This window comes from Aythya ferina (assembly GCF_964211825.1).
Source record: "Aythya ferina genome assembly, chromosome: 5".
Lineage (NCBI taxonomy): Eukaryota > Metazoa > Chordata > Aves > Anseriformes > Anatidae > Aythya > Aythya ferina.
In genome coordinates, this window is record NC_140301.1 from 42354904 (window position 1) to 42367649 (window position 12746).

The 12746-nt window shown below is 41.7% G+C and overlaps 1 protein-coding gene across 6 annotated transcripts in view; it reads left to right on the forward strand.

Moving 5' to 3' along the window:
* LOC311437166 (uncharacterized protein) overlaps positions 1-6740 on the forward strand; it is a 29684-nt gene extending 22944 nt beyond the window's left edge. For 5 of the 6 annotated variants that reach the window (XM_084520084.1, XM_084520082.1, XM_084520085.1 and 2 more), the window contains 2 exons: positions 3682-3798; positions 4926-6740. In XM_084520084.1, coding sequence (XP_084376210.1) covers positions 3682-3798; positions 4926-6076 — 1268 coding nt within the window. In that variant the 3' untranslated portion in view covers positions 6077-6740. Of the gene's footprint in view, positions 1-1050; positions 1602-3681; positions 3799-4925 lie in introns of those variants that run through there. The other variant, XM_084520087.1, reaches the window with a different exon arrangement.
* Positions 6741-12746: the final 6006 nt, after the last annotated feature.

Genomic DNA, 12746 nt, shown 5'->3' on the forward strand with positions numbered 1-12746 from the left:
GAAGAAACTGGTTGTTAATTATCCTGCAACCAAGCACAGCATTAAGACCAGGGGAGATGAGAGCCTTCTGGTGTCTACCTCTGAGATGTCTTCAAAAAGCATTAAACTTCTAAATGAGTCTTTGAAAGGCGTCCTTATTAAGGACCCTAACTTATCTAGCCACATGTCAAATCTAGTAGCGTTTAAAAAAATCAGTGATGCTGTGGTTGAGATGGCAGACAAATGTCTGGCAGGTTAATAGGAACATCATAAGGACTTTTTTTTTTTTTTGATGCTTAGAGCTTAATTATTTTATACAGGAGTCTGCTCTATCCTTTCACAGTGGAAAGAAAGCACCTTTGCAAACTATTTTTTTGTCTGGGAGATAAAATATGAGTGGGTTTGTTTCCCAGGCACCAGAGCTTCAGAGCTCCATAGAGAGCTGATACCTGGGGTCTGTAACATTACATGTTTGTTTCTTCCACCTGAGAATCTCTAAATGCTGTGGATGTGTCATCTTAACTTCACAAGATCTTTATAAGGGTAGAGAAGGTGCTACAGCTGCCTATTCCAGAGAAGGGAGGTGAGGGACATCAGGAATTCAGTCTGTAATCAGGGTTTGGAATGGAGACTGAGCACATACTTTGCCCTGTTGCTGACTTCAGCCACTTTTTTGTACTCATCCCTTTGTTTCTTATTGGTATGATGTTTCAGAATGAACAAGTCCTGTTGTGTGTTAGCTGTGTTGGGCAGAGGGGCTGAGGGTGTAAAATTAGGTGACCTGGTCCATCTTTGAGAAGCCGTGCAAAAATATGTACCGCCCTTATCAGGTTTTACATTCTTTATTAAACCCACTAAAGCAATTTCATTCCTCTTTCTTACTTGGTGGCCAGTCTCTTGCTTTATCCTGTGTTAGCGGGGAGAAAGAAAGGATACAAACTCTTGGCATAAATGTATAGTCAGGTGCAGAGAGATCATCTGGAGAAAAAGACCTGAAACATCCTTTTTTTTTTTTTTTTTACGATTAAACTTAAGGTTTTAAGATCGGCTTTACTGCTTTTCTAGTCCTGCCTTTCTAGAATACCTCTTATGTTGTGCTTCTTTTTTGCCATTTCATTACAGATGTGAGTCCTGAGAATCTTGAATATTGCGATAATTACACCTATGTAACTCAGTGAAGGAGCATTGGTTGTGATTTTTAAGGTATTAGTTTTAAGCTGCAGGACAAGGTTGCATGAGGAGACATCTTCATAACTACATTGCTTAGAGAAGTGGAAAGATCACATTCCTAGCTGATCAGTCTCTCTTCTGTAGTTTGAATTTATATCAGCAAGGGCTCTTCTCCTGTTATAACATCTCTAACTTAGGGAAGTAGTGTAAATGTCACAAAAAGAACCACTTTTGTATGTTAACATCTCAGGTGTGTCCTGCAGAAAGGAGGGGGCTGGCTGGAAAATTCTCCAGGGCTGATAGCAGGGGTAGTAACTCGTAACCTCTGTATGTTTTCTAACATATGGGTTCAAGCCTCCAGATGCTGCTAGGGAAAGTGTTACAAGATGGAGAATGTGCCCATCTCAGCAAGAATATGTCAGTTGAGGATTCCCAGATTCCTGATGAGCAAGGTAAGCATGTGCTGGGGAGTCAGATAAGCTTGTGCTCTTCCCTTTGCATCCCCAGCCATATTCTAGAGCCCTCCCAAGATGCTTCTGTGGTGGCTGGTACAGGTGTAGATATCTTGTGCATCTGAACAGGCTGGTTCAGAGCAGAGCCATCTGGTCATAATTCTGGGCAGTCATGCATGCTCCTTTGGAAAATAAAGGGAAAATATGATATGTCTGCAAGAAGAAATATTCCTGTTTTCACTATACGTGTGCATACTTGGCTTCTACTTGCATTTGAGGATCTGAGTTTTCTTTCCAGTAACAGCAGGTTCAGAAATGAAATAATCCACTTCTGCATGGCAAGACCTTGATGTCTGTTGCCTACATGCTTTCCTTTCAAAATGCGCATGATCACCTTCTGTTGTGCCTCTCCAGTTTCTGTCTCTTAATTACATACAAGCAAAGAGGAGTGGCAGGGCAGCAAGTGTCTTGCAGTGGAAACAGCAGCCAGGGTCCTGGTCTGCAGCTCCAGCTCTCATCAAAGGGAGCACTCATCAGTCCAGTTCTATGGAAGCATTCAGTTCTTCCGGGGTGCAGTTCTGCTGGCAGCAGAAATCAGGCTGCTGAAAATGCTGACCCCATCAGTCTTTTTCTGACCTGACTTATTAGATATGTAGCTAATACAAGGTATGCTGCTGGCTTTTTTTTCTTTTCCACGAGAAATGAGAACTGACACTATTTACAGTAGTAGACAGTCTGTGATCCTCTGCTAGCATGGTTCTTAAGCAGGGAACAGGAGGTGGGATTAGGAATCAGAGCACGTTCAAACATGGTTTTCTGTCTGAGGAGGGGACTTGATTATAGCCTCCTATGTGTGCCTGTTGAAGCTCTTAATTTTATTGCTTTTTAAGTACCGATTTTAAAGTGTTTGAATGGTTTCATTGACTTTCTTAACATTTTATTTGGTAAGTCAGTAAAATGCCACTTTGCTAGTTTCTTTAGGGCTGTCAAAACAGACTACAGTTGTCGGTACAGGGATTTCTCCAAGTTCATAAATTTTCCACAAGCTCTTTTAATAACTGTGGTAATGTAAATGTTTTATTGTAAAAGTTCAAGCTTCTCACAGCCTTAATCCTCAGTGAGGATAATTCTCTTTGTAGATAAGAGCCATGTGTACCACATGTGTCTGTTCTTTGCCCTTTCCTACACTTCTAATAAAACACAGAAATAAACTTCTTCTACTGCCATACACATAAGTTCTCTGATCTACTGATGGGTGGTCAGTTGGGTACACATCTGCTTCATCCCAAACCAAGAGCTATCTTCTCCTGTTGCTTCTTGTTACAGCACATGATATTTCCCAGTCCCAGAAATGCATTGCACACAAGGTAACAAGTTAGAAAGGATGCCAGGAGTGAGAGTTCCTTCTGTGATGACTTCTGTATGAGCTTATTTAACTTTGTGTTGGGATTTGGCATACTGAAAGGCCATTTCTTTGATGGCTCCCCTGGCCAGTGGTATTATTTTTCAGCAGATGAGTAAATTTGTGGAACTTCAAGCACTGAGATGAGAGCCATGTCTCACAGAGATATATGAGAGATGTCATCCATCTGCCGATGGCTGACAGTTACTATCTCAATTGCAACTCACTTTTTCTTCCTTATTAAGACATTAGGTGAATGCTAGCATATAAATGGGGTCTGTCCAAACTCAAAGGCACACCTTGTTATTGTCTGGGTGATCAAATTGTTGTTAGATGTTGGCTCCAGGGGACAAGCAGGTTGGTAGGCTGCAGCTGCTATGTATTAACTTCAGTGGCTTCAATTATTTTCATGAAGGCTGAGTCAGGATCCTTTTATGCTGTACTTTCCAGATATTAGTTGGTTTTTGTTTTAATTCTTCATTTTCAGCCATGAAGCAGTATGTTCAGTTATGCTGTGTGTAATGATCCATTTTCTTATTTATCTGAAAGTGTGTTCTTTGGTCAGGCAAGGTTTTGAAGAGCCTGACTAAGGTAAAGTCTGTTCTGGCCTATTGGATTTTAGGGGTTCTGTGTTGGAAGTGACTAATAGTCCTGATACCTGCCTTCTGCTGTCTTTAGGTAACCATCGCTGCAATTGGTCTGTGCCCTACCAGAATCACTGCATCCTCTTGCAGTGTCACCAGCTAAGTGTGTGCCAAAATGCTGAAGAGCAAGAAATCAAAGATCTGCTTGGAGGTAATGCTATGCTTCAAAGTCTTGCTAAATCCAGGATCTGATCTTTTTTGCCTTAAATTTAAACCTTGACTGGCTTTCAGATAAAGGGCGATAGGTTATGAAATACCTGCAGGATGATTCTGTAACTGAAAAATGTTTTTCTAACAGCTCTGGTACTTAAACAGCTAACAGTTTTACTAACAGCTCTGGTACTTAAATGTGCATAATATGTCTTTGGGTAACTTTTATTGGCCTCTCCATGTGAAAGGCATGATTCATTCAGCCCATGTGCACTCCACATTCTTGTCCTTATGAAAATAAAGGCATAACAGATATATTTATATTTTTTTTAAAGAGAAAAAATGTCTTGGCATTGTATTTTCTGAGATAGCCAGGATTTTTGTGCCAGAGGCAGCAGGCTGCTTATATAATCAGAGCAGTCTTAGTAGCAGCTGCTCATGGTCAATTTTGAGTGCTAGGGTCTTCAATTTTAATTGACTAAGTAACAAAACAGAGCTTGCTCATAATCGAGGAGTCAATCTTCTAAAGTATGTTTCAAGAGTATGCTGTACACAGGCTTAAAAAAATTGTTCATTGTTCTTTTGCATTGGCAAAGGTTTCTCTGCAACATAGCAACCAGACCTCTGATAAGCAGATGGGATTTATGTTGCAATAAATCTGGATCACTAGTTGTGAAGGAGGTTCTCCTGAAGGATGAAGGTATATGTGGAAATTCTCAGTTTTGAGAGGTGAAAATTAGGAACCTAAGCATGAAGGGCTTATTGAGAATGTGTTACTTCATGAAAACATGACGCTGCTGCTTCAGAGCTGGTGTTTATGACGCTGCTCCTTTTGTGAATGTTTGTGTTGTAGCTCTGTACTTCATTACCCTCCTTTCATGGAATTAATTCCCTGGTTGGGCAAATGCCAGAGGTCTGTGGCAGGAAAAAAAAAAAAGTAACCCAAAGGGATTGTATACAATAAAGGCAGGGGTCTGGGTTTTCATGTTGTTGCTGACTTTGGGACTGATTCAGTCCGGTTACTGCGTGTACTTCAGAGTATACATTCTGGTTAGCACGTGAGAGTGTGAGGTCAGATTTGGGCTTGAGAGTTTTATTCTTACAACTTTTTTCTTTTTTTTGTTTAAGAAATCATCTTTGGGGAAAGGGAAACAGTCCAGTTTCACCCCCAAAGCTATCCACAGAAAACAAAGAGGATGGTGAAGGCACAGATTGAACAATACAACAGAGAGAACCAATTTTCCTCCACCGCTCAGGCTCACAAGGTTTACTTGAGGCAGTTGGCTGCGACTGCAGGTTATCCTGAAGCATCAAACACAGGAAGACCTGCAAGCAGTGTTACTACCACCACCACAACTGTCAGTGCTACCACAGTTGTAACAACGGCAGGTACAAGTGCAACAACTGTCCCTGGTGAAGCTAATGAAAAAACTACCAAAGCCTCAAATACTTTGGGAGTGCTCCTTCTTACCACCATGTCATCCACTGTCCCTTCTCCCACTCCTGCTAAGGACACTGCTTCCACTTCCAGGAGTAGCACCAAGCTCCTGATCACCGCTGAAAAATTAGGAAATGATAGCTTTGCCTCCTCTTCTGCTCCCATCACTGCCACTGCTGGAGCAGATACTCAAATGAATCTCACCAAGCAGTTTAGCACAGCCACCAACATGATCAGTGCTCCCCACCCCAGTAGCCTCAATACTGTTGGAACTAGCCTGAAAACACTGAGCACAACATCAACCACGCTCACCGGACAGGATGCAGTGACATCTTCCACTGCTTCTACTCAGGCTGCTACGTTCAGCCCCTTGGTGAGTACACATTCTGCGAATTCAGCGCTCTCCATGTTGCCAGAAACAAATAGAGCTCCAACATCCTCGAGTGAATCAACCTCTTCTCAGGGTCCTACGAGAGGTGCCATGGGTTTACCTAGTGGCCCTACAGCAGAAGCTACAACTGGGCATGAAGTAAAGTCAGTATCTCTTACTCCTTCAATTAAACATACAACCACCACTTCAGCAAACACACCTGGAACAACAACTTCGAACATTGCAAAGACTCAGGACACAAATAATGACTATCTTCTCATTGCTGCGGAGCCTCTGACTCAGTACTTAGTGGATAAAAGTTCGCTTCTTGCAGTGCTTTTATTTGGTACAGTTTTTTTCATAACTGTCATAGTCCTTTTCCTTATGCAGGCTTATGAAAGTTACAAAAAGAAGGATTATACACAAGTGGATTACCTGATCAATGGAATGTATGTGGACTCAGAGATGTGAAAGGGTAGGGATAAAGCAATGGGCAGAAGAGATGGAAAGGAGATTAAATGCCTACCTGGCTTGTTTTTCTTTCCCAATTGCCTGTAACAGAAACTGAAAGTGCTTCCAAATTTAATTCTGGTGCAATTTAGGAGAAATGCCATGTACTGTATTAAGAAAAATATATATTTTTTATTCAACTGCAACAGGTTGCTGTAAAAAATAGTCATTTTTAAGACCTTTCCATAATGTACTATAGCTTTGATCATTATTTTTCATTGTAAATTACCTATCAAGGGGTAAGCCATCATCCTCTGAAAATGATGTGACACTTTTTCAACTGTTTACATTGCAAATTTATCATGTTTTGTTATTTTCATGTGTGTTCCTTTTTGAAAACAAAATAGAGGATGCTCTCACCTTTTACAAAATACTCTGAAATCACTCGATGAGAAGTGTGAAGTATTGCTACAATGGGGAACTTTTAATCTAATGTGTGTTGTATTTCGGTACGCTTCTAGCTTGTAAAAAGAGGTCTGTTTACAAGGCATTGTAAACACTGTTTACTGCTAATCCAAGATACCTTTTTCACTAGGGAGCAGATTACTGTGCATCTTCACTTACATGATCTTATTTTTGTATTCACTCAATAAATGGAGCCCTGAAAAGGGCATATCTTATTGCATTTCTGTTTTCATTCCTCTTCTCATCATCTTAGAAGCAGACAAGTGGCCTTTTGAGGCTTGTGCCAATGAGATCTATTTGAATATTCCAAGTACAGGGTTTTAGAGGACTGCAGTGGAAGTATGAATGTGTCACAGAAGATGATGCTTGTCTTTTAGGGTATGGCTTCTGTTCCTTCAGAGGATTATGCTACCAGTCTCCCAGTGATGCAGAGACACTCACCTTAGTGTGATTAGTAACTTTCATGCATAGAGCATCAGGCTCTTTTCTTGCATTCAGGACCAGCACAGAGTCTCTGGTAATTTGGAGCCCTTATTGCACATGCACACACACAGCTGACCTCTGAAGATCTGCAGTTGAGAGGGAATATAAAACACTTAATTTGTGTTACATATATATAATACATATAGTATTCTTCAGCAATTAATGCATTTTGAGCAGAGTATATATACTAGTATGCTGGGTCAAGGTGCATTGTATTTCTTTTGTCTTTTATCTCACTACAAATTAGTTGGTTTCTCTTTGAGCCTGCTTGCATGTAATATGGAGGCTGATAATAGGCAAACCTCAGAATTTGAACTGTTGTGTTTTGGTTGTTATTTATCCAAATCCTTTGGGTGTTTAGAACTTGGATGGAGTCTGTAGCCTAGAAAAGGTTACCATGACTTGTTCATCATGAAGCTGAAAGTGCTATGAAAACTGCTGCAAATAGCACTGGCAGCAGTAGAGGCGAGGGGTGGTTGGAAGACAGGAGGTAGACGGTAGTTTCCTGAGCCTTTTCTGTTATAAAAGGCTTCTTAACACTGCTGTGGGTTTGGGGACAACATTACAGCAAATAGAGTATCTTGAGGAAATATATTTACAGCCTGCTTGTCTGTGTCTGTCTGCATTTTACAGTGCTTTTGCATAGACAGCATCTGTGTTCCACTAAGTAAGAGCATCTCTCAAAGAAAAAAGAGAGTGTGGATTTGGGAGCCACCCTCATTGGAAGGCTTCTTGCGTAAACCACAATTCACACAAAGTTTCCTCAAGAAAGAGTTTGAGGGGCTGACTTTTTTGTTGTATTTTAAGGTTATTTTTAATCGGTGCCTCTCCTCTAAAGAACGGAACTAAACCCTAATTTCCTCAGTCTTCCCAAAGCTGCCCACGTGCAGCATCTGATGCAGTAAAGCGCTCGAACATCCCTCAGCATGCTTGCATCCAGTTGAGGTGCTTGGGCCTCTCAGCATGCTGCTCTGAGCTATTAGCAGACACCAGACAGATGCTCTACAACTGCCAAGTCCAAAGACTGATCTTTATATAAAGATCTCAGGTTTCACCTTCAATTGCCTGACTTAAGCAGGTGAGTCACTAACCACAGAGCTAAGCCTGTGGTCTGCGCTGTGCTCCAGATACTGCGATAAGAGCTGTCTCAGCTCCCTTCTGTCTCCCAGGTAAGGAGTTGGGTGTTACCTTGGATTCAGTTCTATACCTTTTCTCCTCATTTGGGCTTCTTAAATAGAGGCTTGCATTGAGGTAGGCTGAATCCAGGCACTACTGATTTCCGTTTTAATTTCTCACTGTGTAAGTGAATTCTCCTTAAGTGCCTTCCTGCATAAGGAGCTGCTGTTGCAGCTATTATCTAGTGCTCTGTAGTAATTTTTTTTTTTTTTTTTTTTTTTTTTTTTCCCTCCAAATGTCCTGACCCATTTCCACTAGGGCAAACTGATCATTAAACTTGTAAGAAACGGGATTTTTTTTGGAATGAACTTTGCACCAACTGGCCTTATTTCTTTTGGTCTCTGTGGATTTCTTCATAGAGGAAGACCAAAAGTTGGATGCTGGATTCTGTGGAGTGGAGCAGAACCTTTTAAAGTAGCTTAAAGTAGCTCTATGTGAGAGAGCTGGAAAGGAGAGGAAGGGGCCATTACTTTAGACTCTGAAAACAGTTTTCTAAAAACAGACTTTCTAGGGTTTGTTTATTAAAAAACAAAAAAGCCTTCAGGGATAATTTATATATAATATAATTATGAGAGTTGGAATTGGGTTACAACTGTATTTACAATAGTCCTAGGGAGTTTCTCATGGACAGAATGAGAATGTTACAACTGCATCATAGCTAAAAGAAACCGCTACCATAAAAATCTTTGTGGCTTCTTAACAGGTTCTTACAGGAAGGTAACTACTCATCAGAAGCTTATTGCAGTTCCCACAGCCCGTGTGTGTTTACATCTCAGTCTCCTCTTCAGATACTGGCACAGCTTGTCTTTTTTGTTCTTATTTGAGTTACGGCACTTCCAGCTGTGAATTAATGTCTCAGCAGAAACTGAGGTTTTTAGCGTAAGTTTGAGTGCTAGATCATGTCTTGCCTCAGTGCAACTTTGCAACAAGGTAGAGATTATCATACTTACCATAACAATACTCCAAGTGTGGTGCCAGCTGGAGAAAGGGCAACTAGGTTTGTCTCTGCATCCCAAGGGTTTTGTGAGACAAGCTCAGTTTATGCATTAAAAGTATTAGGTTGCAGCCTGGCCTCCCAAAGTCAAGGTGTATTTGCTGGTTTGTTTATTGAGACCAGTTGTAAAAATTTGGCAGCTTCGCTCGTTCTGTAATGCTTTTGCATCTAGCTACTCAACGTGAGGGCAGTGGGACTGTAGAAGCTGGGCTGCCCATGCTGTCTTCCCAAGGGCTCTGCTCTGAAAGTGTCTTGATATGCAGGTCAGAAAGAATTAGAGCTTCTTCCCTGCTGTCTTTTTAGGTTGGAGGCCACCAGCAGCAACCAGTCACTTGGTAATTTCTACCTCAAACCTTTTGTTTCTGTGTGGGTGAAAGCCTGCCTCCCAGCATGGCTTTGCTTGTTTTGGTTTTGAGTCTGCAAATGGTGGCAAAAACAATTCCTTTTTCTCGGTACAGTGCTGCAGTAAGAAGCTAGTACACTAAACAAGGAAATACAACGTCTTTTGAAAGTTTGCTTGATGAATTCATCGTATAACAATAGATGGGGTCCTACCAAGTTATCTAGAAGACATCTGCCAAGGCACTGCCAAAAACAACACCGCTGCTGTGAAGCATACTATATCTGATCCACATTTGGTTTCAACCTGTTGCATGGCCTCTTTCTTAATGAAACACAGGAATATCCTGGAATTAAATTTAGGTTTGATTAATTCTAAATGCCACCTCCCTGTTACTTAATTGCCCGTATTAGAAGTATGATGCTCTAGACAGCAGAGAAAAAAGGAAATAATGGAATACTGAAACATGGAAAAATAGGAATGAAGAACTCATAGACTGAAAATGTGTGTTTGTACTATACCATGTGGTATCCAGAGTTGGGGAGCATAAGCAGAACTCTCATGCATTATCTTTAAAACAGCTAACATAGGTAGTCAGAAGACACATGGGGAGCTCTGGAAACAGAGGTATCTGTGGAATTGGTTTCTCTGGATTTGTCTGGTGGTTGCGAGTTTCTGGCATCAAAGAAAGAAACCTGAGCCAGCCCTGCCCTACTGAAGCATTTCTAAGGACTTTTTCCACTGTGGGTTCTCTGGTATGCAGTAAAAACAAGTTCATATTACAGCATCTCCCTTGACCAAGGCAACTCTACTTGTCTCCTTTCCACAGCCTCTAAGTCTCATGAAACTTCATTATCTTTGTTGCACTTGACTGAAATTGGCCTGTGAGTTCAAAAGCAAATACTTTCATATTGCACAAAATATGGGCTTGTAAGTTCATGCTTTTCTAGAAGAAGAAAAAAAAAAAAAAAAAGCAGGCTCCACAACAGGAAAACCTAGAACTAGAATGACTCCTATCTGCTAGAAGGCCTAGGTCGTTCAGGGTCAGGACTCTGCTTTGACATTGTGACAAAGCTGATGTTTGCTATACACCATTTTGGACTGTTTTCCTTGTGGTTTCATGTATTTGTCCCTGACAAACCTGATCTATAACCACTCTTACGCTGTTCAGCTTAATTGTTCAGCCTGTGTCAAAATGTTGTAGTTCAGCTGTGGTTCAAGAATGTGTAGCAGGCCGTTATCCTTCATTGCATTCATGTTTCTTAAAATCTTGTCTTTCTGTGCTGTTTTTGGGTTTGATCGTGTTGAGAGCACTCCTGCTTTGGCTGAGACGTACCAGCAGGCTGTGCTGCGGTGCAGCTCTTATGGAGCTCTCCCGTTCAGCCTTCCTCTGGCAGGGAAACCCCAAAGGTCTGGGAAAAAAAAAGTCTCTGCTTGATCTTGGACTTCCCGGTTAGCCTTGGGTGATGCTCAGCTTGTGCCTTGGCTGGAATCATGTTTGAATTATGAAGTAGGTTGGAAGGAGAAATCCTTTGCTCGTGCACAGAACTTGCCCAACATCCTGCTGCTCTCAATTAAAAAAAAAAAAAAAAAAAAGAAAAAAAAAAAAAAGAAAAAAAACTATTTGGACAGGAGTGTGCAGGAGTGTGTTTGAAAAAGCAAACAAATAACTTGTCTTCATGTAAAGTGGATAAATGTTTTAACCCCTTCAAGCTGAGACAAGTGAAACCAATTATGCTAGTTTGAGGGTAAGTGGACTTGGGTAAGTGGTTCCTCTTCTTAGTGGAAGCAGATGAAATTGCAAAATCCAAGCCTGTGAGAGTAAATACTGTTAAATATTCCAGCATAATTCCTGTAAGACTAAGGAATAGAGAAGAAAGAGGGAGAGGCTGAGTCAGCCTGAAAAGGCTCACGTTTAGAGGTCATGCTCACATTCATGGCTGGGTGGGAAGAAAAAGAAAGTCAAGATTTAACCAAATTCTAGTGTAGAATCATAGAATATCCCACAGGACTGAAAGGACCCACAAGGATCATTGAGTCCAATTCCTGGCACCACACAAGTCTACCCAAAAATTCACAGCATGTGACTAATTGCATTCCAAACATTTCTTCAACTCTGACAGGCCTGGTGCCATGACTATGTCCCTGGGGAGCCTGTTCCAGTGTGTGATAACCCTCTCAGTGAAAAACCTCTTCCCCATGTCTAGTCTGAACCTCCCCTGTTGCAGCTTGACATCATTCCTGCGGGTCCTATCACTGGTGACTAAAGAGAATAGATCGGCGCCTTCCCTTCTACTCCCCATCATGAGGAAGCTGTAGACCGTGATGAGGTCTCCCCTCAGCCTCCTCTTTTCCAGGCTGAACAGACCTAGTGACCTCAGCCACTCCCCATATGTCTTCCTCTCTAGGCCCTTCACCATCTTTGTAGCCCTCCTCTGGACCACAACCACAACCCCCAGATGCCTCTCTGCAGGGCTGCTCTCCAGCGTCTCATTGCCCAGTCTCTATGTATAGTCAGGGTTGCCCCATCCCAGGTGCAGGACCCAGCACTTGCTCTTGTTAAACTTCATGTGGGTGGTGATCGCCCAGCTCTCCAATCTGTCCAGATCTCTCTGCAAGGCCTCTTCACCCTCAACAGAGTCAACAACTCCTCCGAGTTTAGTGTCATCAGCAAATTTGCTCAAAACACCTTCTCATCCTACATCCAAATAATTTATAAAAACATTGAAGAGGAGTGGCCCTAAAATGGAGTCTTGGGGGACCCCAATAGTGACCGTCTGCCAGCCTGATGCGGCCCCATTTACCACAACCCTTTGAGCCCTGCCCATCGGCCAATTGCTCACCCATCGTACGATGTATTTGTTTATCTGTATGCTGGACATTTTGTCCAGTAGAATCCTATAGAAAACTGTGTCAAAAGCTTTACTGAAATCCAAAAAGATCACATCAGCTGGTTTCCCTTGATTAACTAGGTGGGTGATCTTATTATAAAAGGCAATCAAATTAGTCAAACAGGACCTACCCCTCATGAACTCATGTTGGCTGGGACCAATGACTGCATTGTCCCCCAGGTGTGCTTCATTAACTTCAAGGATAATCTTCTCCATAATTTTACCAGATGTGAGACTGACAGGCCTGTAATTGCCAGGGTCTTCTTTCTTGCCCTTCTTGATAATTGGTATATTTGCCAGCTTCCAGTCTACTGGGACTTCTCCATATTCCCAAGACTGTTG